Source organism: Cervus elaphus, chromosome 18 (assembly GCF_910594005.1).
Source record: "Cervus elaphus chromosome 18, mCerEla1.1, whole genome shotgun sequence".
NCBI lineage: Eukaryota > Metazoa > Chordata > Mammalia > Artiodactyla > Cervidae > Cervus > Cervus elaphus.
In genome coordinates this window covers 102,722,776-102,747,477 of record NC_057832.1, presented here as the reverse complement: position 1 = coordinate 102,747,477, position 24,702 = coordinate 102,722,776, and the positions used below count along the sequence as shown (strand labels likewise).

Here is a 24,702-nt window from a genome sequence, read left to right as displayed (position 1 = left end):
AGCCTTGTGGTGCTGTGTCATACTGGTTCTTCCCTCCACTCCCAGTTCTCTGACTGCCCCATCTTCCTTCCCTGTCACCTCCCCGCCCCCCAACAGGGCTGCTGCCCAGGGCTCAGCTGTCCCTCCTGCCGTCTCTCTCCACACTCCCTGCCTTTCCTTGCTGGGAAGGCCCAGTCCGTGATGGTGGCCCTGTTCCCAGTGCCGAGCTCCAGCTCCATACTCTAGATCTTGGTGGGTCGTTTCCACTTGGGAGCAACATCACTTGAGCACGTTCATTCTTTAAATCCCCAGGCCTAAGCCATGTGTGTATTGCCCTTCTTTATGTCTGCATCTATCAGTTACCACATCCTTGCTTCCCAGTGCCTCTGTTCCTGCCTGTCTTTATAGCTGGACACAGCTCCACTGGCCTCCCAGCCTGGATAGTTCCCACTTCCATCCATCTGATTTATTCACATCCAGTCAGCTTTCTAAGAGAGCACCTTTGTAACTTTATTCTCTTATTTAGAAAGGTTAGTGGCTTGTCTTCCCCTGCAGAGCAGAATCTAAGCATCTTCTGCCTTGTCAGAAGACCATCCACATCCCAGTGCCTCCCTTTTCAGCACCGCCTCTCACCTCTGCCAGCCTCCCTGCAACCTGATCCCCTGGACGTGCCCAGCTTGACTGAGACCTGGGCCTTGTCACATGGAGCCTCTTACATGTCCTCTTGCCTCTTGCCATGTTACCCTTCATTGAGGGTAAGACTTTCAAGACCACATCTCCTCTCCTCCATGGACTCCGTAGATTACCCTCAGCTACCTCCTCGGAACAGCTGTAGCACTTCCCGATGTACACCCCCTCCCTGGACCCACCGTACTGCCTGCTCTTACCCGTGAGCTTTATGAGGGTGTTTCTTTCACAGATATGAGTATTTCTCCCTCCTTGTGTTTCTACACACCTTTACTTCCCCCTTCACTATGTGTTCGCCTCTGTGATGTCCAGGTGGCGTTTTTCTGCCTGGCCACTTCCTGGAGGTTTGCTGGCATGGCCTAGGGTGTCCTCTTTGGGGTTTCCCTCTTGGCAAGGGTAGACCCTCAGCCTCCGCCCCTTCAGATCGTCACCAGGACAGGAAACATACAGGAGGCCCAGCTCTAGCCCTCTTTCCACTCCTCATTATTAGCACTGTGACACTTCTGGGGCTTTCCTGATAGCTCAGTTGGTAAAGAATCCACCTGCAGTGCAGGAGACCCTGCTTCGATTCCTGGGTCAGGAAGGTCCCCTGGAGAAGGGCTAGGCTACCCACTCCAGTATTCTTGCGCTTCCCTTGTGCTCAGCTGGTAAAGAGTCCGCCTGCAATGCGGGAGACCTGGGTTTGATCACTGGGTTGAGATGATCTCCTGGAGAAGGGAAAGGCAACCCACTCCAGTATTCTGGCCTGGAGAATTCCATGGACTGTATAGTCCGTGGTGTCTCGCAAAAAGTCGGACATGACTGAGTGACTTTCACTTATGGCAGATCAGTATGGATAATTTTTTCCTTTACTTGTCACTGCAATAAATACATTTGCAGTTCTTTCAGTTAAAGAGAGTCAGACACATTCCTCTCTGGGTGTACCTAGTATTTGGATTTTACTTTCAAAATGTTAGTGGAAAGAAGAGTATCACCTAATGTAATATAACACGCTATCTCATTACAGACCTAAAATTTTATCTTAACCCAGTTTTTTAGACTGTGTCACAGTCATTGAGATATGTGGCAGGTTTGAAATGTTTTAAACTGTTCTTGAGTTTTCTTAGTAGTAAAAGCACTCTCTCAGATTTGACCACCGCAGGGAAGAGGTAAGGGTACTGGCATGTAGTTTTATGCTTGGGTGACTCAAATGGAATTTCACCAAACATCTCACCCCCCAGTCACTCCTCAGCTGAGAAAGGAGCATAGACAGTTCATCCCAGAGGGTAACTCTTTTTGAAAAATTATAGGTGCCTAAAAATAGGGGCTTAACATGAAAAGTGTGTGCTTGACCATATTTCTGCACAAGCTGCGGGTACCACACTGCTCAACTGGAAGATGCTCTTGATTCTATGCTACTGCAATAGTTAGATTGCATTGATGAAAATGATATAGTAAGTCCTATGAAATAAATATTGCTCCAAATATGGAAGGATTATCTCTGGAAGGTTGTGTCTGGTGTTCTGTCAAACTTGATCTTGGCATGTCTTCATTTCAAGTGTCCTCTTTCAGGAAAACCTGCTAGATTTCAGGACTGGTGCCCTCCTGTTGGCTGTACAAGGGACAGCCATGTCAGCTGTATCCAGCTCTTCCTCTCCTAAGCCTGAGGACTTGAGCAGAAAGGATGCGTGGTGAACCCTTCCAGAATTTGGAAACAAATGCCTGTTTGTTCCAGGCCTGTAGGCTGGAACTTGCAGCCTCTCCTTTCCCTTGTCCTTCCTCATGGATGGGTTAGCTGCTCAGCCTGTCCCTCTGCTCTCTCTCCATCTGGACTGATATGGCCCATAAAGCCTTCCCTTTCTTCTCCAGGAGTCACCTCAGATTCTGGAAGGTTCTTTAGCGTCCCAGTATCTTAGCGTACTACCTTCCCCATCTTATTCCAGCTCCTCCTATCTCCCTCCTGCCTCCAGATCTGGGCCTTGATCTAGGACCAGTTTCTCCGGTTTTCTCCTTCCTGGCCATATGAAGTAGTAAAGCAATGGAGTGGTTGCAGAAGTGTTAGTCACTCAGTCATGCCTGACTCTTTGCAACCCCATGGACTGCAGCCCACCAGGCTCCCCTGTCCATGGGATTCTCCAGGCGAGGACACTGGAGTGGGTTCCCATTTCCTTCTCTGTGGTTGCAGAAGGCAGTCCCTAAGTAGGGAATATGATGGAGACTGAGTAATCCTGAAAGTTACCACCACAGCCCTCCTACCAAGACGAAGCAACCAGAAACCTGTCTCAACATTTGTTTATTGTTGACAGATCTGAAACTGGGCTCCTGGCCTCTGGTTATTTCCAGGGGATCCCCTACTTGACTCAGAATTCGTAAGCTGTTACTGTGTGTGGCTACTCCCAGCTCTCCAAACCATCTGCTGGCAGATGTCATGAACATAAGCACTAAAGTTTGCTCTCAGAGAAAGCAGAGGCATCCAGAAGGCTTGGAGTCACCAGACTGTGGGTGTATTCACCCATGGTCTGAGGAGGTCTATTCTCTCCATCTTGGGGCCTGTCTCTATATTCCAGGTACTATGGACAGGTCTTCCTGCTGGCTTGAAAGTTACTTCAAGAGAATCCTCAGGCCAGTGCTCACTTGCTGTTCACTGGTAATGGATGTCCACTTGTCTGGAACATTGTATGTTCAGTTTCTGTTCTGCTCAGAGTCAGAGTTCTGTTTAGCACTTTGCTTACAACTTATCGTTCTCATTATAAGACTGTACACTTCTGTCTCCTGTGCCGCCAACCACCGCCGCTCCCCGCCCCCAGTTTGGGAGTCAGTGGAAGGCAAGGAGCACATCTTATTCAGCACCTACCATGGTGAATGGCATGTAATGTATCCTTGATAAATGTGGCTTAATGTTTGTTGTTGGAGTAACTGAGTAGACAAAGAGATGAAAGAACTAGCTCTCATATTTTCCATCCTTAGCCCAATTTCAGTGAACATTCTAAAGTAGCAGGATCGGGGAAATGGAAATAACTCACAAAACCTCCTAGGTAAAATAACTTAATGTAATTTAAAATTTTGTTGGTATGAATGCAGTGGGCTTCCTAGGTGGCACAGTTGGTAAAGAATCCGCCTGCCAATTCTGGAGATGTAAGAAACACTGGTTTGATCTCTGGGTTGAGAAGACCCCCTGGAGAAGGAAATGGCAACCCACTCCAGTATTCTTGCCTGGGAAATACCATGGACAGAGGAGACTGGTGAGGTACAATCCATGGGGTCCCAAAGAGTCAGACATGACTGAACATATACATACACACACACACACATGAGTTCAGAGTACTATATAGATGCATGTATTTAAAATAAAAGAAATCCAAGGGCAGTGCATTGTGTATGCTCAATATTAACATTTTCTCAGTTGTCTAATTAAAATTATTTTATAAAGTCAGATTTGCCACATTTTAATCAAAATAAAATCATGAGAATGGTGATGATCATGGTCTGGTGCTTTTCCTGGCCTTAAAGCCTTATTGAGATATTTAAAATAAAAGTCATTTGGTGTGTGTTAAGATGACTTGGTCTCATTTACACACTGATGAAGCTTTTGGAGGTTCAGATTTAACATTTGGTCCTGGACGTGTCTTCATTCTACAGCTTGTAGGTCTTTTGATGGGGCAGAGAAAATTTTTTTGATGAGGTGATAGACAAACATCATAGCTAGTGTTCATTTTGTAAAATAAATAATTTTAAAAATCTTTTTATTTTGCTTTTTAAGATTTTATAGCAAAATGTATATGAAGACAAACTGAAGCAGAGAAAGCAAGCAGCTTTTGGAGATGTTAAGCTGCTTCCAAACTATAATTGTGGAAATTTGATTACAGCTCAGATAGAAACATCATTAATAAAGATGGTTAGCAGTTATTAAGAATGTCAGAAAAGCTTGAAATTGAGTTGTTTTTCAGATCTTGCATTGTTAGAAAGAGGCTGTTTACATTTTATTCTGAAAACTATTGTAATTTAAAGTAAAATTAAAAATGAAAAAACTTAATAGAAGATAATGAATACATTTGAGAGAAATACTTCCTTTATATTACATTTATGATAGCTTTATGACACATGATAAGAGAAATTAGTGAATTACTAAATATTGGCAAGATGCTTGGCAGTTTTACTTTTGTGTTGTGAAAGAAAAGCAGAAAGACCCTGGACTTAGCAATCTAGTGAAACATTATTAGCATGGAATTACAGGTTTTTTTTCGCATTGTGCTGCAGAAGTTAGAGCTCAACGTTTCACTCCCTGGGTGTGTCATGTACCTGCTTTTAATGTAATAGGTAATCATTTAATGAGGCCACCAGATCCCACGAAGGATGCATCGTTGCTACCCTGACAGCCATTCTCGTATCCACCCTGCACTTAGAATGGTTTTTGTGTTCCTGAGAGGTTCAGGAATTGCGCCTGCTCACTTTTATATGACTTCTTGAGCCTTCTGAGTGGCGTGAGGAGGGCTATCTCCATATTTTTTTCCCTTCTCTGAAATTACCTCATTATCCTTGTGGTTTATATTAGAACTGAAAAGATGGGTAAGTAGTTTCCTTGAAACAGAAAGCTCAGACCCACATCAAAGAAGTTTCTAAGACATGAAAGTAGGAAAGGCAGCAGCCAAATCAACAGATAGCTCTAAAGCAGATAACCAAGTAGAAACGTATTACACCAGAGCCTTAAGAAGAGAGTCCTGAATACGGCTTGTTTACCTCAACTTCATTTTTACCAAAGTATCTTAATTTCTCTTTGACCAGTTAATTCCCAAGTTACAGGAAACTCTTTGAAGGAAATGACCAGAAACAGTAGTGATAATTTTTGTCCATCACCATGATATTTTAAGAACTTAGCCTTCATTGGGGATACCCCCCCATCCCCGATGAAGTTTCTACAATGGATCTGTCATTGTTATAAGAAAAATACTTGAAGGTATTTTCTAAGCTACCTTTTCAATGAATATTAGTGTTAAACGCAAAAAAAATTGATATGTTACTGGCTAGAGAATACCTACCAGAGTGCTTCTTTGCTGGTGTTCTTTATCCAGATATTTGGTCTCTAATTCTGCCATTGGATGCTATGAGTGAGGTCCTTGGCCTTGAAGTGCCACCATGGGGTGAAGTGGGGTGGGGATGGGAAGGGCCTAGCCCCAGCTTCTCGTGCTGGTGAGAAAGAGGGAAGAGACAGGGAACAGACTGGGAGTAGACCAGAGTACAGAAGGGACAAAAGGGGTAGAGAGACAGGTGTACAAGTGGTGGGATCCATCAAAAGTCCCCAGTAATTTCAGATTCACTCAACTGGATTTTTCTTTTTTTTTTTTGAGTAATATATATTTCCATATGTCAACTGTGTTCTGCCAATTCCTTTTTGGTAAGCATGTTTTTGGATAACTAACTGTTCTCTCTCTCACTTCTTTATTTATAGTTTTGAGTTCTCCAAATATTTCATCTTTCTCTTTTGTTGTTCACTATTTTTGTTAATCTTTTCATACCAACAAATTAAATTGTTTAAGTGTCTCTTGCAGCTAAGATTTAATTTTCCTTCTTGGGTATCTTGAAATTCTGCCTTGTGTTATTTTTACCTAATAGTGGCTTTTTCCATCAGCAGGAATGGAAGCAGTCAATAAAAATCAATTGCTGACTCAATGACTCTACAGAGGGTTTACCATAATGCATATTGGAAATGACTTTCAAACCCTTTTCCTGAATGGAAGGTGCCATGCTTGGGTTTTATGGCCTTCTAATGTTAGACAGTAATCTCATTTAGCATTTTCCCAAAGTGAAAACAGTGCATTAGGGCAGTATAACAAGCATTGCAGATCAATATAGAGACAGAGCTTTGCCCTTACAGATTAATCCAAGCAGAATATACCAGAGTCTAGTCCAGGAACTGGAAGATAATTACACTGCTTCCCATCCTCTCTTTCCCCCATTCTGCCATCTAATCATCAATACAGCCTGACGTGTATACAGAAAGGATTTCAGAAAATGTCTAATTTGCATGTGCACAGATACACACTCTCACACAGACCTAACTACCATACAGGAAATCAAGGGCCCTGGAAGTGAGTAGTAGTGATTTCTGGTGATAAAAGTATGTTTTGACACCTTGCAAATCATAAATAACTCATGGACTTTAACTTGCAGGACTAATAGCTAAACCCAAGATAAATGCTTACTTATACCTTAAATAACCCCATTCTAAGGAGCCCATAGTATTTGATGAATGAATCCTATTGTGAGTAGTCTTTTTAGAAGGGGAAAAAACTCTAGCATGTTCCTGTGATGAGCAGTATGTGGCAGCTCATTCTTTTCGGTCTTTTACTGCATGTTAATGGGGAGGGGCAGCCTATCTGGTCGGGTGCTTCTAGCCTTCTCGCCCATCTCTTCTCCTGCTTTAAATCCAAGGTATATGGAGGGATGTTGGTCATCAACACTGGGATAGAATGTAACCCTGCTTGCTCTTCAGCTGTTAGAAGCATTAGTCGTACACATGCTTGTCTCGGCTCACCTGATGCTTAATCCTCTTTTATTATTTGTTCAGATGTGTGTCTTGCTATAATCAGTCAGTCGTGTCTGTGCTTCTGCCCTTTGAAGCACAGCTGACTCCTCTTAGATACTGATGTTCATGGTAGGGGATTAGGGAAATCCGTGTCCAGAGACATTCACAGACATCTGAACTTGAGAATCTTAAAGCTAAGATGGGATTGGACTTAAATTCTGTTCTTGGGTATTTGGCAAAACAGTAAGGTAATGAATGGAAAAGTACAATGTTATCTCCCTGTCTTCTTTTTCAGAGGGTAGTGAGAAGTAAATTCCCTTAGGGACCAGTAACGTGGTTTGCATTTCAGTTTTCTATTCTATCTATCTATCTATCTATCTATCTCTCTCTCTCTCTCTCTCTCTCTCTCTCTCTCTCTCTCCCCCCCCCTCCCAGGGGTTTCCTTATTGATGAGAAATATTTCTCCTGTGTTCTCTAGGGGTATTTTAGAACCCATCAAATTTAAAATAATGCTATTTTCAAGATTAGTATGGAAATAACAAATTTAAATTTCGAGAAAAGAACTGGTAAGAAAGGCTAGAACCTTTTGTATTAAACAGATTAAAAAAAAAAAAAAACTCCCTAGATTAAAGTGATAATATATATATGTTTTTCTGTGTGTTTATTCCTTATAATCCAAGTTCCTCTACCATTTTTACAAGAGTATTTCAGTTTTGTTTGTATAATCCATTTGGTATATTTTATTATTACCATTTTTCAAGTGTCTATTGTCAGCTTTTTGGAAGCATTTATGTTAGTACTGCATATTCAGTGAAAGCACTCTAAAGTCTTGAGGTTTGTAAGTGTAATTAGTAAAACTTTAGCTCAAGAAATGAAAAAAAATTTCTGTCCACTCATTTGTATTCTGAGCAGTTTATTGCATGCCTTCTATAAGAAGGATCCATGTCAACAGCTGAGATCACAGAGAAACTAAGATGCAGGCAGTCCCTGCCTGGGTTTTGCATGCTAGTAAGTCACAGCCGAGTGTAGTGCAGTCAGTGTTAAGCACACAGTGAAGGAAGTTAATACAGGCGAGAGGGTCATCATACAGGGGATGATAGACTCTGCTGTGGGTGGAGAGAGCTAGTGAAAGCCATACAGAGGTTATACTCCAGTACTTAGCTCAAGGTTTGAAGATGGGTAGGTGTTTTCCTACAGAAGAAAAAGGCAACCCACTCCAGTATTCTTGCCTAGAGAATCCCATGGACAGAGGAGCCTGGCAGGCTACAGTCCATGGGATCGTGAGAGTCAGACTTGACTTGGCAACTAAACCAGGTGTTTTCCAGATGCGTAGAAAAGGGTGAGGCTTGGGTGCAGAGCATTTCCAAAATCAAGAGCAATGGAGCAAAGACATGGAGGGATGTGGAAGAACCAAACCCTGAATGTGGTCTGGTCAGGCTGCAGCTTGTATGGGGTGGGGACTGAGGCAAAAAAGTAGGCAGGAACCTGGTCCCAAAGGACCTGCCTGTTGACCATGTATTTCATTTGGAAAGCAGATGCTGTCTAGACTTCCTGTGAGAAGGAACCTTTTGGGAGGGTAGGAGTGGAGGGTGAAAGCTAAGAGAGAGAGACCAGAGATTCGTGGCTTGAATCCAGGATATAAATGATTAAGAATTAATGTAACAACAGTGAGGATGGAGAAAGGACTGGGCTGCAGGATCTCCAGCTCTGTGACCCACCGGAGGTGGGAGCGGAAGAGAACATCAGGCTCCCAGGTTGCCGACCCGGCTGCCTGGGCTGCAGAGTAACTGGCCCCATTCACGTGGTCACATTTTGGGTTGGATAGGAGTGCTGCTCTGTCCAGAGAGACTCATGAGGGTGTCAGTTAATAGAATGAGTTTCATGGTAGTCACTTATCTTGTGGATTATCTTTCTTAAAAGGTCAAAGAAAATTATTTCTCTTAAAGTTTTTTTTAATTATTATTTTTTCATTTGCAACATTTATATGTTGATGCTTTACATATTTTTTAGCCTTGATCTTCATTCAAGTTGAAGCCCATTTGTCTCAGTGGTGCCTTTTTTTGTTTCCAGGCGGTATGAGTATCACCCCGTCTGTGCTGATCTGCAGGCCCAGATTCTCCAGTGTTACCGCCAGAACACCCAGCAGACCCTCAGCTGCTCAGCTCTGGCCAGCCAGTACATGCGCTGCGTCAATCAGGCCAAACAGGTGGGTGTACGAACCAAGCTACCGGGGGCACCAGAGGAATAGAAAGACTGCCATCCAGGGCACTGGGAAGGCCTTGGTAGGTTAACATGTGTGACAAGCTCTGTGCGGTCACGAGTTGATTAAGCTTTCATCCAGGTGGTGGTAGGAAGAGTCCATAGTCTCCTTGTGTTCCACCTGCAGAAAAAAGAAAAGATTTTACTTAAATAATACCCTTTCTAGTTGCCCTGAACTTTTGTCCTCTACACTGTAATTGTGTCCTTAAGGTCATTGCCCCATATTCTGGGCCAGTAGTCAAAGCCAGCAAAGAGGAAGGATACGCATTAAGGGGCCAACAGCTTCAAGTTCATAAACATGTAGTAGTCATGCCGAGGGCCTGGTTTAAAAAAACAAAAGGCAGACACAGAACAGAAACAACCCCTCCGCACTCCCCACCCCCCAAACGCAAGCACCTGTCAGTCTTCTGCCAGCTGGTAGAGCCCACTCAGTTGGGTGGGGAAAGAGAGGCCAGAGATGGACTTAGGAAGCAGTTCCCATTGCTTCTGTGTTCCATAGCCACATTCTTCTGATCTTTCATAGCAGAATAATGGATGATCACAGGACGTGTGTTCTCCCTAATTTATGTACTTTAGAAAGCCAATGATAAACCCTGAAGCAAATTAACAATTCTGGCAGGTCACATAATTGCCTATCATTTAACTGATTTAACAGTTGAATATAGGTGGTTCTGAGAGATGAAAATTGTTGGAAACCATGGTTCTTTCTGCTGACAAACTCCCTAGAGTTGACCTTGTAACCCAACTAAATCTAGTGTTTGAGTTGCACAGCATGCCTTCCCTAAGTCTAATTTGCTGTAGTTATAATAATGCCAGTTAGTATAAATTTCTAACATGCTGGAAACATGGGAGGGTCAGTATTGTCTGGATAGCTGGAAAATAACAGCAAAACTAGTGGGAAAAACTGGAACCAAGATTTATTGCAAGCCTGTGTTGTCTTTAAAGACCTTGTGGCTTGAGGCTTTTACCTGTTTCACTTCTCTGGCACTTGTCTGACTGTCCATAGTGTGCCAGAAATTCCTTTCTTTCAAGGTTTTTAGTAGAGGTAATGTTGCCAGTGCTAAGTTAGCTCATTTTATTTATCAAAAACAGCTTCTGATGTGCTCTTAACAGCCTCCAACCAGCTATGTCAATACTGACTAAAGCACGTGGAACCTGTAAGTTGGATTCATGGATCTTTCTAGCTTGATGTAGGTGCTGTATCAAGGGGAGGGTGGTAGTCCGTGCACAGAACGGCGGGGACAAAGTGTGTATTTCAACACCGGCGTCTTGTAACACAGGTGCCCGTGTCCACAATGTGATCTGTAGCATCGCTGAAGCAGCGCCTGCAATGGCGTCCAGAGTGTTGACTCCGTCCTGATTGTCTGGGTTGTGTTGAACTGTCTATACAGCACCTGGTGAGATCAGTAGCCTACATTCATAGAGTAAGACAAAATTACCTTGTGACAAATCAGATGTACCATATGGTACAGCAGAGAGTTTGAACTGGGCAAATCTGGGTTTGTATCCAAGCCCTGTTTTTTACCAGCTCTGTAGCCCTGAGCCTTGTGAAGTGAGGTCCTATCATTTACAGTGTTGTGAGGATTCCATTTCTATAGAATATTCAGCGAGTCTAAATTTTTTCCCTTCTTGCCTCAGTTGTGCCAAAACCAACTTAGACAAATTGGCCAAAACAGCAAATCACTACTAGTGATTCCCAAGGGGACCTCCAGTCCTCCCTACCCCCTCTCATCTGCAGTCTAATAAAATGCTATTTTCAGTGAGTGTGTTTCTGGTGCCTATTGTTTTTGCAGCTGTTATATTCAAGTATTAGAATTGGCATGTATAACACTAGGTAGTATTAAAATGATATGTCCACAAAACCTTTTAAACCTAAGATGAGCGGCATTGAAATGGGAAGTAACCAGGAAACAGTAACACCCTGTACGTCTATAGATTTAGATTTCAAGGTCATTTCACATCCATCCTCTTATTTGTTTTTTTATGACAACTTGAGATGTAAATAGAGATGGTTTTATTTTCACCATTTTACAGTTGAGAGAATTGAGACCCAGGGAAGTCATGATGGTAAATTTAACAACTAGACCAAGATAGAGCTTGCCATAAAACAACAAATTTAAAAATAAATAGTGTTTGGCTTTTGAGTTGGGTGTGTGAAGAGACATCCAGTATCTACGAACTCAGAAATAAAGTGGTGAGGGAAGGACAATAACGATGGAAGTGAAAGGGGAAAACCTGAAGATTGAATGAAGCCATCTTTGAGATGGAAAGTAACAAATAGAGAGGGGTGGGATTGGGAAGACTAAGACCAAAGGTGCAGTTCAGCGCTGTCCTGTTTTAGGACCACGCCAGAATGGCCAGGGGGGCTACATCAGTATTTCCTGAGCAGTCACTTTTCCACTAACACCATGTTTTCCCATGTGTGTGAAGTTAGCCCAACTTTGTGACCCCAGTTCTGCCCCTGTCGTCAGAGACCTTGGGCAGGATACATGGTCCTGATCCTTCATTTGTTGTTACAGTTCCTGACCAGTCAACACCCCTTCTTATGTTTCCTTGTTAACTCCAAAGAACAAGTTGAACATGCTAAGATACTAAACATAACAGCAACCCATTAGGTCATGTTGTCCATTTCCTGCTCAGTACAAGAGTTTTCCCCTTGGAATACTTCCAGTAGTCAAATCCACTCCACTTTTAAATGACTCATAAGATTGGCTTTCACTGGTTCCCTTGGGGCATTGTTCTCTAGACTAATAGATTTCACTGATAAGAAAATTTCCGGATATTCCTTAGCCTTACTTTTCGTTTCTTATTCATCCATTTAATTCGCATCAGTCTTTCTTTAGCTAGTCTTAAACAATTCCTCACGGTCAACACGAGACATTTTAGACCATTACTTCCAATGTATTAAGTTATATTTTCTTCATAATGGTAAAGAGATATTAAATTGCTGTAATTATTACTACTAAGACTTAAAAGCTACTGGCTAGCTTTATGAGATACAGCATTTAAAAATATAGGTGGACATTGATTGATAGACTTATGTGTCTTTAATTTCTCTTATCTGCTTAGCTTCATAGCTTTTTTTTTTTTTTTTTAAGCCTTATAACCTTCTATAAACTCCTCAAGATTGAATTACCTGTTCTTACCAGCAAAGCCTGATTCACATTCAGTCTTGCTTTCATGTACCTCACAGGAGAATGGGAGGGAGGGAGCAGCGGGAAGCCAATAGTACTGGCCCACTAGTGGGCCAAAATGTGCCCAAGTTCTGCTTACAAAGGGGATGTGTAGAAAGAGCCTGCTCCCCAGGCTGCACTGCCCTGCTCCCTGGGACCCCCTTCACTGGCCCTCAGTTTATTTGCAGAATGTAGCTGCTTCGCAGGTAGCAGTTCTAAGCTTTCCAGCTCTTTCCCCAGCCCTGCTGCTATTAACAGAAAGGTACAGAAGCTGGCTGGATTCTTGAACATCCTGTGTTCGCCGGAGCGGGGAGTTTATGGGGACTGCTGGAACACTCCAATCTAGTCTCAGTGACCTGGGCTTCGGTTTCGCCTTCGGTAAATTAAGGATTTGAACTCAGTGATCCACAAAGGCCTCCTAGCTGTTACGTATTCCACGTCTGAGAGCAAGCGGCAGACCGCACAAGCGCCCAGGTTCCTGAGCCCCTTCACAGTAAGAGACATGAGCTCTTTGGCACAGGCAGTGTCTCTGCTTTGGTGACCTCCAGCATTTGTGCCTCTACTTCTTAGACTTTGCTGTCAGCCTTGAGCTTCCCCCTCTGGAAGGAGAGCCACGCTTCTGATTGGTCTGCGTGTTGCCCGATCCTTCATTAAAGCGGGTACTCCTAGCAGCCCCAAGGAAGCCAGGGTGGCAGAATGAACTGGGAGGGGGCAAAAAGAGTCTCACCGTTTCTCCAAAGTCAGTGGAGTGAACAGTGGTGCTCTCAGCGCTGCCTGGCAGAATGGAGCCCCCGGACTAGTAAGCTGAATTAGAGAAAGCAGGCCACATCCCTCAGCCAGCTCCAGGCTTCTCTGTCCTGGGCTGGCTTCCACCCTGTGCCCCACAGACCATGGGTGGTAAGGGATTATGGAAATAGAGCAGGAAGCCGGCTCTGGAGAGCCAAGGAAAGACCAGACTAGAAATAAAGGCCAGGCCCAGGAGAGGCCCATGGGACAGAGGTGAACAAGGAGGCTGGAGCCAGATGGTGGAGGCTAGACAGAACTCCTGAACTGGAGCCAGGTTTAAATCAACAAGTGGGTAGTGGGGCAGTGACCAGGCTTGCAGCTCAGCTACAGGAAGGACTGAAATGAGGACATCTTATCAGTGAGTCAGCCCTGCCCTCACTTAGGCCTGTGTGCTCAGCCCTGCCCTCATTTAGGCCTGTGTGCTTCTCCTGACCTCTTTGAGGAGATCAGAAGGTTATTTGACCCAATAAATGATCCTAATATGAAGTGACTCCTTTCCAAGACTAGTGTACCTGATTCTCTGTTTTGAAAATATAAGCAACACCTCCAAGCTGTGGTTGTCCTCCAAGATCAGTGCCTGTAGAAGAATTTGCCATGGCACGATGTGTCGGTGTTCTTGAGAACAGTGTATTTTATCTCCCCTTGTACTTGGATTTACACTAGATCAGGGATCGAGGACATACATGCCTGTTATTTGAGTATGAAGAGCACTGAAAGGTAGCTTTCACTTTAGAAATCAGAATTCTTGAAAGAAAAACCGAGTGTTCAGAGCAAGCTGTGTTTTATCGTTGTTTTAAGATGAGCTATAAATTACATGCAAATGGTTTCATAGACTCAAGCTGTTAGAGCTCGAAGGACATAGAAATCACATAACCTAGTCACATCTCTTCACTTGGAAAAATTAGCACCCCAAGAGTTTCAGGGATCTGTAGATGGGGCAGAGTCCACACCAGAATGGCTTGATGCCAGACTCAGTACGCTGTTCCCTGTAATGTCAGATCACAGACATGGATGATCAGATTGACCAGGGGAATGTCTTTAAAATACACATGCCTGGTCCATCCCCAAGAATCTCAGGTGGGACCTGAACATCTGAGCTCCCAACAGATTCCTCATGCGTCCATGGAGTCTGAGAACCACAGCTCTAGAGCCCCGTTGGCCTGAACCGCGTGAAAGGTCTTTAGCCTCAGAGATCTTGCCAAGTCTGACTCCCCACTCTCAGGAGAGGCGGAGCTGCCGGTCACAGCCTCCTGGTTCTGAGCCACCTGCAGAGGTCTCATCAGATTGACTAGTTCCGTTCTCAGCCTCAGCAATAAATCAGATGTCTTAGACAGAGGGCAGGAGCCCCTGAAAAATAAGTTCTGCTCTCCCATTCTCTTGCCCCCACTGCAGCTGTGCATGTGTGCTAAGTCTCTTCAGTTGTGTCCGATTCTTTGTGACCCCGTAGACTGTAGCCCACCAGGCTCCTCTGTCCCTGGGATTCTCCAGGCAGGAATACTGGAGTGGATTGCCATGCCCTCCTCTAGGGGATCGTCCTGACCCAGGGATGAAATCCAAGTCTCGTTATGTCACCTGCATTGGCAGGCAGGTTCTTTACCACCTGGGAAGCCATTGCAGCATTAAGTGCTGCCAGATGAGGAACCACACCCGGTTTTCCTGGGCGGGAGGGAGGAGAGAGGCACCGGGCGAGGTAACAGTCCCCTGGCCAGCTCACACTTGTGACTGGACCCTTCCTTGGCTCTGCTCCTCCCAGGCGCCCGCTCCCCTCCCCTGACCCACATCAGAGACCCGTCTCCTTAGGCCGTTGCTTCCAATGCACACACATGTCCACCTTCAGGGAGCACCAAGATAAACTAGAAGGGTTCACCTTTTGAGAAGGCTTAAAAGGGAGCCTGCTCTTATTGTGTCTGAAGGCTTGTTTATCATGACCACCTAATGACGTTTCTTGGAGCTTCCCTCATAGCTCAGTTTTTAAAGAATCCGCCTGCAATGCAGGAGACCCCGCTTCGATTCCTGGGTTGGGAAGATCCTCTGGAGAAGGGATAGGCTACCCACTCCAGGATACTTGGGCTTCGCTTGTGGCTCAGCTGATAAAAGAATCTGCCTGCAATGCAGGAGATCTGCATTCAGTCCCTGGGTTGGGAAGATCCCCTGGAGAAGGGAAAGGCTACACACTCTAGTACTGTGGCCTGGAGAATCCCATGGACTGTATAGTCCGTGGAGTTTCAAAGAGTCAGACATGACTGAGCGACTTTCATTCACTCACAATGACGTTTCTTAATCACCAGTGGGCCACTTGTCCTCAGGAGGACGCATGGGCGTTGAGGAGAGCATTCCCATCCTTCCATGGGACCCCCCTTCAGATTTGGAGTCACATCAAAGCAAATGAAATTCCAAAGTTTAGATTTCTTACTCCAGCCTCTTCTGTCACAGGAGTCCTTTTCTAGAGCACCTTCTGAGAGTAATAGTTGCTTTATGGCATTTTCTTTAAAAAAAAAAAAAAATCTGGTTTTAATAGAAGAAATAGTACTGTGGTAATAGACACTTATTTTTCTTAATAGGCACTTCGTTTCTAGTGTTTATGCTTCAAGAGTTAGAGTGCAGTGTGTTAGTGTTTTGTCTGTTATTACAGCAAGTTGTATAAACAGTTAATTACTTGTAACTTAATTTGAATATCACACAGAGAGCATTTGTCATAAAAAGAGATGAAGCTAGACCCAGGCATAAAAAAATTAACCTGCGTTTCCTCCAAGAAGGAAGAATAAAGAACAGCACTTGCTGTGGGAAAGAGACAGATACTGAAAACAAAATAAGTTAGCTAATCGGATTTTCAGGTGGCCAGGAGTAGTACTTGGCACACAGGTGAGGCACGCTTTGTGCTTCTCATAAATCGAATTGATTGATAACTTTCCCTTACTTCTCACAGTCTTTTCCTCCTGTCTTTCTCACTCCCCGTTCCTCCTCGGAGCTCCATTCTCTTCCACTTCCCACTTTTCCTGTCCCTCTTTAGTGAAAACTCAGGTTTGTCAGGACATGTGTCTGTTTCCAGGTAAACCTTTCCCTGGTAAGCCTGCCTTCTTCCGTAACCCAGCTTTACTAGGTCTTTTGAAATCCTGGTGAGATTCTGGGTAAGCTCAGAGAGACAAGCACTTTGAGTGGTTTTTTTTTTTTTTTCTGCACTGGGTCTCTGTTGCTGCGCATGAATCGGGCTTCTCATTGCAGCGGCTTCTCTTGTTGCGGAGCACTGGCTCCAGGGCGCTCGGGCTCAGCTGTGGTGGTACACAGGCCCACTTGCCCAGCGGCATGTGGAATCTACCCAGACCAGGGATCGAACCTTGTCCCCTGCATTGGCAGGTGAATTCCTAACCATTGGGCCACCAGGAAAGTCTGGTATCTTTTTTTTTTTTTTTTTAATAAAGACCAGGAACACTATTTTTATTGTCATGATAGTTGCGAGTAACCCAGGGTTACTGTAATTCCTCTTACATATATGGAGAGGACCAGTAGTTGACACACTGCCAGTGATGTTCCGCCCCTCCAAGAAAGCAGTTGATGAGATCACTATGTAACTAAAATATTTGAGGAAGACCTTTAAGATCATCTTAATCAATGGAAATGACACGCAACCTCTTGTCCCCAGGGGCCCTGCTCCTGTCTGACAGGGTGCATTGCTAGCTTCTTCCTCGATCAGAGAGGCTTAGGAAAAGAGCTATGCGGGTGCCTGAACCAGTCTTTCCTTTGGGTAATTTACCCAGCTGTTGATAAAGGCGTTTCCGCAGGCCCCACTACGTGAATGATGAGCAAATGCCAGGAATTTCTTTCTCCACATTAAGATTAAGTGTTAGCAGTTCCTTAAATGAAGGAAGCAATTTTTTATAACTTGCAAATCTTCTCCCTCATTCTTTGGGGGAATTTCCTATGTTAATTTATGCAGTGTTAAATTTATGCAGAGTTGAAATTCAGCCCAACAGCAGTGACTTACAGAACCTATACTGGAAGCTGACTGATACAGACCCTCTCAGGTCTCAGGAGCCCTCCAGCCAGAGGTCCTTACTCCTGGATTGGGACAGGTTTTTATTGCATACTTGTGATACAGTAAAAACACGAAATGTTTTTACCAATTTGTTCATTGAAAAAAATTTCAACTTGACATTGTGTTTGTGAATGTCTCTGACAGAAATGAGGTGGTCTTGTACCACCTCCACCACCCATTGGTGGCAGCTGAGTGCAGTTTGACAACATGTGTATAGACCAGCCCTGGAAGACACAGCCTCACCCCCTGTGTCTTCAGGACTTGCCTGGGAATCAGGTGAACTGCCGTGCTCTCTTTGAGGATGCAGTTTTTAATACACATAGCAAGGTATTTTGTGACTGTGGTTACTTCTTTTGTGTTTTATATTTGTTCAAAAATGTTCTTTTAGTGTCTTCCTGGTAAACTGGCCCATGATCCTCATACCATTCGAGGCCCAACTTGTCTCTCTTAAGAGAGTCTGACATTCTTAGCATTATGTGACCGGGCTGAAAAATTACCCTTCTGTGTTCAGTCAGGGTTACAGGGAGAACAGTAAAAAGGTTCCCTAGACTCTTGCCAATACTTTTAACAGTTGCTTTCGATTATATTGTGGTCACTGTGGGTCATTTTGTAACACTGGAAAAGAGGTACGTGGTCACATGACTGTTGCTACCACTGTGAGACCTGAATCTAGAATGAGGCACAGCCATGTGGTTTTGAGCAGGCAGGTAACAGATTATAACCTGCAAAGTGATCATTTTCTTTAGTAACTAAGTGCCCTTACATAACCTCAGTGTAGATCTCTTTACACTGACTTCCGTTTTGTATTAATAAATGATGTTGTGGCAAGGTTGTCTGTACATCTGGAGTTTATAGAGGTTCTGGCGTCTATAGTTGGAGAGACTTTCACAGATCAAGTCACAAGGGTGTGAGGATAAATGATAACTGTGGCATTGCCTGGTCTGTCTTACATGGTAAGTGCTTGATTTTTAAGCTTTCAAACAAATACAGAGCTCATACTTGAGTGATGGGTCTGAGAGAAGCCTCACGTTCTGGTGTTAATTCTGCAAGACGATTCTCTGTCAAGTGGAGTCTTCTACTTGATCTGCTTTGTCTTTCCAGTTTTCTCTAGACACATCTACCTCTTCTGATTCACTTCCTTCTTGACTGCATCATTGTCTTTTCTGACCACTTCTATATGCGTCTTCTACACACTGCTTTTATATCTTTTGTGCCTGGTGGACATTGGCTTCTTAGAAACCTGTCGTCATGGACACTTCAGGATAACCTTTAGGGTATGCTCTTCACCCTGTGCTCCTTGATCCAGGATGCTTATTTGTCCTCCTTTTCCTTTTCATCCCCTTTCAGTCTCCTTTCTTCATCTCTAAAGACCTTTGAGCTCTTTCCCAAGCCCGCAACTTCCCTCTGGACCTTTACTTCTGGGATGTTGCATCATCGTCCCAGACCCAAAATTAGAGTCGTCTTCCTTATTCCCAAAATGACTCCTCCCGCTGATTTCCCTGTATCTTTTGGTCACACCACCTTTCTCCCTGTCACTGAGGAGCCTTCATGCCTAAGGTCTTGTCATTGCTTCCCACCCCCCTTCTGTTGTCTTTTTATCACTATTTCTTGTTCCCACCCTATCTTCATTTCTAAACTGCCTCCTCCTGGTTTTCCTGCCTCCACACACTTCTCCACTGAAGCCTTTGTGCTAAGGATGTCAGGATAACCTTCCTAAATGACATTTTCCTATCCAAAAAAAAACAAAAAAATTTGTTAGATTCCCAGGTTTTTTCAGTGGCCAATAAGGATTAATCCCAGCCTGACATTCACAGGGGGCCCTATTTATACTCTTTTCCTTGGTACATCCTGAGTGTCTGTCCTTTCCTCTAGCTGGGCCTGTCTCTCCTCCATTCTTCATCCCATGCATAATGGGTTTGTCCCCTCCTCTTGAGTCTTTACCAGTTCTTCCCTGCCTCATCCCTCCCCATCTGCAGTCCTTCTGTCTGTATATTCTGTCCATAGTGGAAGTTCATCTGAGGCGCCTTCCTTGATCACTCCAGCTGCAAAGAGTTATCCACTTCTGAAATAGGCAGCGCCACGCTGCTTTTGAACTAATACCTTCTCTGGAAGAGTACACAAAAAACTGGGAAATAGGAGAAAGGGAAAAAATGACTTTGTCTTATGTTTTCTTTTGTTCTTGAATCTTATACTGTGTACATGTATCATTTATTCAGTAAAATAAAATTTTAACATTTAGCATATTATTTTTTAAAACAGCAAGTTATTACTCTTTTTTTTTAAGTTATTACTCTTTATTATGCCTCTTTCCTCATATCACCTAACTCAGTATAATGAGTACCTAGTAGGAGCTTGGTTAAGAAGTTGGGTACGTGAATAAGTGGCTGGAAGTGTGAGGGATGGAAGGAAGACAGCATGAACAAATCAGAGGCAATCTTGGGCCTGACCCAGACTCTTCTTCTTGAGTAATTTCAAAACTAAAGAGGAAAGGATCACTTTTGTCTTCTTAAAGTGTCCTAAAAAATAGAGACAGTTTATCTCTAGCCCTAGCTAGTTAAAGTTTTAATCTGATCATTAAGAATTTTTGTTCATTTGTTTAGGATTTTGTATATAGAAAATCCTGAAAACCTAACCAAGAAAACTGTTAGAATTGATCAACAAATTCAATAAAGCTGCAGAGTACAAAATTAACTTATAAAAATCAGTAGTGTTTCTATACAAAACAGTGAATTTTCTTAAAAAGAAATTGATCCCATCTATCCCTTGTAGCTCAGCTGGTAAACAATCCACCTGCAATACAGGAGACCTGGGTTCGATCCCTCGGTTGGGAAGATCCCCTGGAGAAGGGAAAGGCTACACACTCGAGTATTCTGGCTTGGAGAATTCCATGGACTGTATAGTCCATGAGGTCACAAAGAGTCAGACACGACTGAGTGACTTTCACTTCACTTCACTGTAACATTAAAAAAACAACAAAATGCTTGGGAATATTTTTAACCAAGGAGATCAGAGATCTCTCCTCTGAGAGCTATAAGACATTGATGAAAGGGATCAAAGAAGATACAAATAAATAGAAAGGTATTCATTAATTGGAAGAATTAATGCTTCTAAAATGGCAGTACAAACAGATGTCATCTATAGATTTTTTGCAGTCCCTATCAAGATTTCAGTGCTTTTTTTAATACATATATATGAATATAGGAAAAAAGAAAAAAAAAACACTTCTAAAATTTTTTGGAACCACAATAGACCATGAATAGCCAAAGGAATCCTGAGAAAGAAGAGCAAAGCAGGAGCTGTCATATGTCCTGATCTCAAACTATACTCTGGAGCTATAATAATTAAAACAGTGTGGTGCTATCTATGGTATAGACACATAGACCAGTGAAACAGAATTGAGAGCCCAGAATTAAACCCAAGCACATACAATCAAATAATGTTTGACAAGGGAGCCAAGAGTAGTCAATGGAGAAAGTCTCTTCAATAAATAGTACTGGGAAAATTGGATATTCATGTGTCAAGGAATAAAAACTAGACCCCTGTCATATACCACTCACAAAAATTAACTCAAAATTGATTAAAGACTGAAGTAAAAGAAAACATGAACCTGTTAAAAGAAAACACAGGATAAAAAGCTCCATAACATCAGTGGTAATTAGTTTTTGGAAATTGTACCTAAAGTACAAGCAACAAAATATACAAGTGCGACTACATCAAACTAAAAAGCTTGTGTACAACAAAAGAAAAGTGAAAAAACAACCTAGAGAATGGGAAAAAAATATTTGCAAACCATGTTTCTGATTAGGGGTTAATGTCCAAAATAATATAAAGAATTCATGCAACTCAGTAGCAAAGAAAAAGATCCAATTAAAAAATGGACAAAGGATCTTAATAAATATTTTTTCAAAGATATATGAATGGCCAACAGATATATGAAAAGATATTCAATATCACTAGCCATCAGGGAAATGCAGATTAAGATTACAATGAGATATTACTTCATACCTGTTAGAATGGCCATCATCAAATAAACAGGAGATAACAAATACTGCATAAATGTGGAGAAAAGGGCACCCTTGTGCACTGTTGGTGGGATTATTAAATTGGTGTAGTAACTATGGAAAACAGTATGGAGGATCCTAAGAAAATTAAAAATAGAACTATTATATCATCCAGCAATTCCACTTCTGGGAGTATATCCAAAGGAAAAAAACCACTAACTTGAAAAATACATCTGCACTCCCATGTTCATAGTGGGATTATTTACAATGGTCAAAACAAAAACAACCTGTATCTATCAGTAGATGAATGGATACAGAAGTTGTGGTACAGTGGAATATTATCCAGCTATCAAAAAAAAACCCAAGGAAATCCTACTATTTGCTGCAACGTGGGTGGATGTTGAAGGCATTATGTTAAGTGTAATAAATTTGACAGAGAAAGACAAGTTTGTATGATCTCAGTTTTATGTCAAATCTATAAGCAAAAATCAAAACACCAAGCTTATATAAAAAGACAAATTACAAGAGGTGGCAGGTGTTGGGGGGATGTGGTGTGGTGGAGGTATTGGAGGAGGGTGGTCAGAGGCACAAACTTCCAGTTATAAGATAAATAAGTACTAGAAATGAGTAACACTGCATTATGAAATAGGAAAGTTGTTAAGAAAGTGAATCTTAGAGTTCTCAGTACAAGGATAATTTGTGTCTTTTATTTTTATTGTATCTATATTAGATAATGAACATTAACTAAACCTATTGTGACAGTCATTTCAGAACATATGTAAATCAAACCATAATGCTGTATACCTTAAACCTTATACAGTGATGCATGTCAATTAATTCTCAATAAAGCTGGGGAAAAAAGAATTCTTCCTGTGTACTGTTCCTCACACCCACCCACACAGATAACGAAATAGAATGTAGGGGCCATTTCTGAAATGTGGGAATACTTACTTAGATGTGTGTAGCTCCACCCAGCATTGTGAGTTCATGAATAGCTGCACCCTGCCTCGGGTGAGCAGAAGTTTAAGGGACAGGATCTTGACTTTAACTGAGAGATGCCCTCTCTGCCCCACCCCACCGCCCTTGCCCCCTTGGCAATAGCTTTCTCCCAGACCATGCCACCAGAAAGCTCCCACACATCCCCAAATGTCCAGGGTAGTGAGACAGCTCCCCCCGTACCCTTACTCTCACAGGCCAGGCCGGGTTCACCCTTAGGGTTCAGTTGGATATGGTGGGGGGAGGGCTTATTTGGAGATTATTCATGATTCAGTAGTGGTGTTCATTAGAGGTAGTCATATTTCGAGGCTAGGAAGCATATGCCTTCCTATACACATTGTTGAGGTGGATCTTTGAAAAGCAACACAAACAGTACTATGTACTTCCTGCCCATTTCTGGTCCTCTCCTTCTGGTGGTAAATCTTATGTTTTCTCTTTCTCTTGCAGAGCATGCTTGAGAAGGGAGGATAAAATCAACTTTTAGAAGAAGGAAAATTCCTTCAACGTTAATTCCAGAGGTGGAACATTTTTTTTTTCCCTAGTAAGAAAGCAACCCATTTAAAGAGAAGATCATTACAGAGAAACATCGGAGAGCAAATTCAGCAGAAGCGTATCACGGTTTGATCAGCAGCAGTTTGCAAAGCCAAAGCCTAGATCAGGGATCATCCTCCAAGGACACGGCGCGGTGTTAATAAACCCCATTTATGATGATTACAAAGAAAGGCAGCCCTCTCCACCGTGTGTACTTTCTATTCAACTTCCCCTTCTAACCAGGCTCCATCATTTGGTGAACCTGGGCTCCCACAGAGCCGGGGCTTGGAATCAAGGGCTGAGGTCCCTGGAGTGGGGAGAAGAGAAGGCCAGATTCCCTCCATCTCTGGCCAGCAGTGTTGGCGGAATTGGCTCCACTGTGGCATGTCAGGATTCTCCCTTTTCCTTTTCTGCCTTGACTGTCTGAAAGCTACTTTATTTTAACTTATTATGGTGATCATGTAAGAAGACAAAAAGGAAATGTACCTCTCTTACTGGAATAATGTTTCTGATTACAAGTGAAATAAGGCATTTTTTTTTTTTATAAACATAAAGGCAACCTGGCTTCTGCAACCTCTCCTCTATCATGAATACCAACATCTTTACTTCACTCACTATCAATAATAAATATATTTTCTGACAAAGACTGTCATAGTCTGGGGCCTTGTGTGTGTGTTGTTGTTGTTGTTATTTTTTCTTTTTTTGTTGGGTTAAGTGGTTATCCTTATGGAAATTGAGTTGATTTATAATGTTATTAATTTGCATTTGTGTGGTACCTTTCCTCTAAAAAGCTCCAACACATTTTGCAGAACCTCAGACAGGCAAAAGAGGGTTATAATTTGCTTCCCGGGTAGGTAGGATTCAATAAGATCTTTACAAATTGCATGAACCTTCCTTTCTTTGAGTCATCCTGCCTGGGGCAAGCACTAGTTCCTGGGTTAGGCACTTCTGACCCTGCAATACTAGAAAAATGTTAAAAGGACAAAGAAAAACAAATTAACCCTGAGAGCTTCTTCTCTTTCTGATTTTATCAAAACTTCCTGATTTTAACTCTCACTTTTCTACCAGCGAATTGGTGTTTCTGCACTGGAAGTTGGAAATGAGCATCCATGCCGAATGGAAAGATCTTTCTGGAAAATGAAGAAGGGAAAACCAGTGCTCTGTGATGTCATCTAAACATCTGTTGACAGTAGACGGGCTCCAGAATCAGGTGCATCTGTGTTCAGATTGTGGCTCTGCTGCCTACCACCTGGGGGACCTAGGTAAGCTGCCCCACCAGACTAAGCCTCAGATTCCTCAACTGTAAATCAAGGGGAAAGGCAGGAACCTGCTTTGTTGGCTTATGGGGAAGAGTCAAGATGCTTTCCACATCCATTCAGTTAGGTCCATTGTTGTTGGATATGTGATGATAATAAAATGTATTTGGAGTTGGGGGCATGGAAAGAACATCCACACACCTTTTGGAGAAAGTTGGGATGCATCTCACATGTCAGGAAAATTTCAGCCAGCCCCCCATAAGTGTCAGCGTGGCTTCTCATGCATCTGAATTCCCAGGTTGGCTCTATTTGTTTGGCATCTTCGTGGACACACCCATAAACCTGATGTTGATTCTGAGTGACATTGGGGACACTCCTCAAATCATTATTGAAAGCCTCTGTGACTCTTGTTTAGTGAAACTTTTCTTTTTGTTAAATGATGCAAAAGAAGCTGCATTCATTTCAGCGTGAATGAAGGAAGCCTTGGTAACTTGAGCAG

General features: G+C 42.9%; 1 protein-coding gene across 2 annotated transcripts in view; it reads left to right on the top strand.

Moving 5' to 3' along the window:
- The window catches only part of CHCHD3 (coiled-coil-helix-coiled-coil-helix domain containing 3), a 281,405-nt gene extending 257,811 nt beyond the window's left edge, over positions 1–23,594 (top strand). For both annotated transcript variants that reach the window (XM_043873519.1, XM_043873518.1), the window contains 2 exons: positions 9,239–9,374; positions 22,864–23,594. In XM_043873519.1, coding sequence (XP_043729454.1) covers positions 9,239–9,374; positions 22,864–22,887 — 160 coding nt within the window. In that variant the 3' untranslated portion in view covers positions 22,888–23,594. The remainder of the gene's footprint in view (positions 1–9,238; positions 9,375–22,863) is intronic.
- Positions 23,595–24,702: the final 1,108 nt, after the last annotated feature.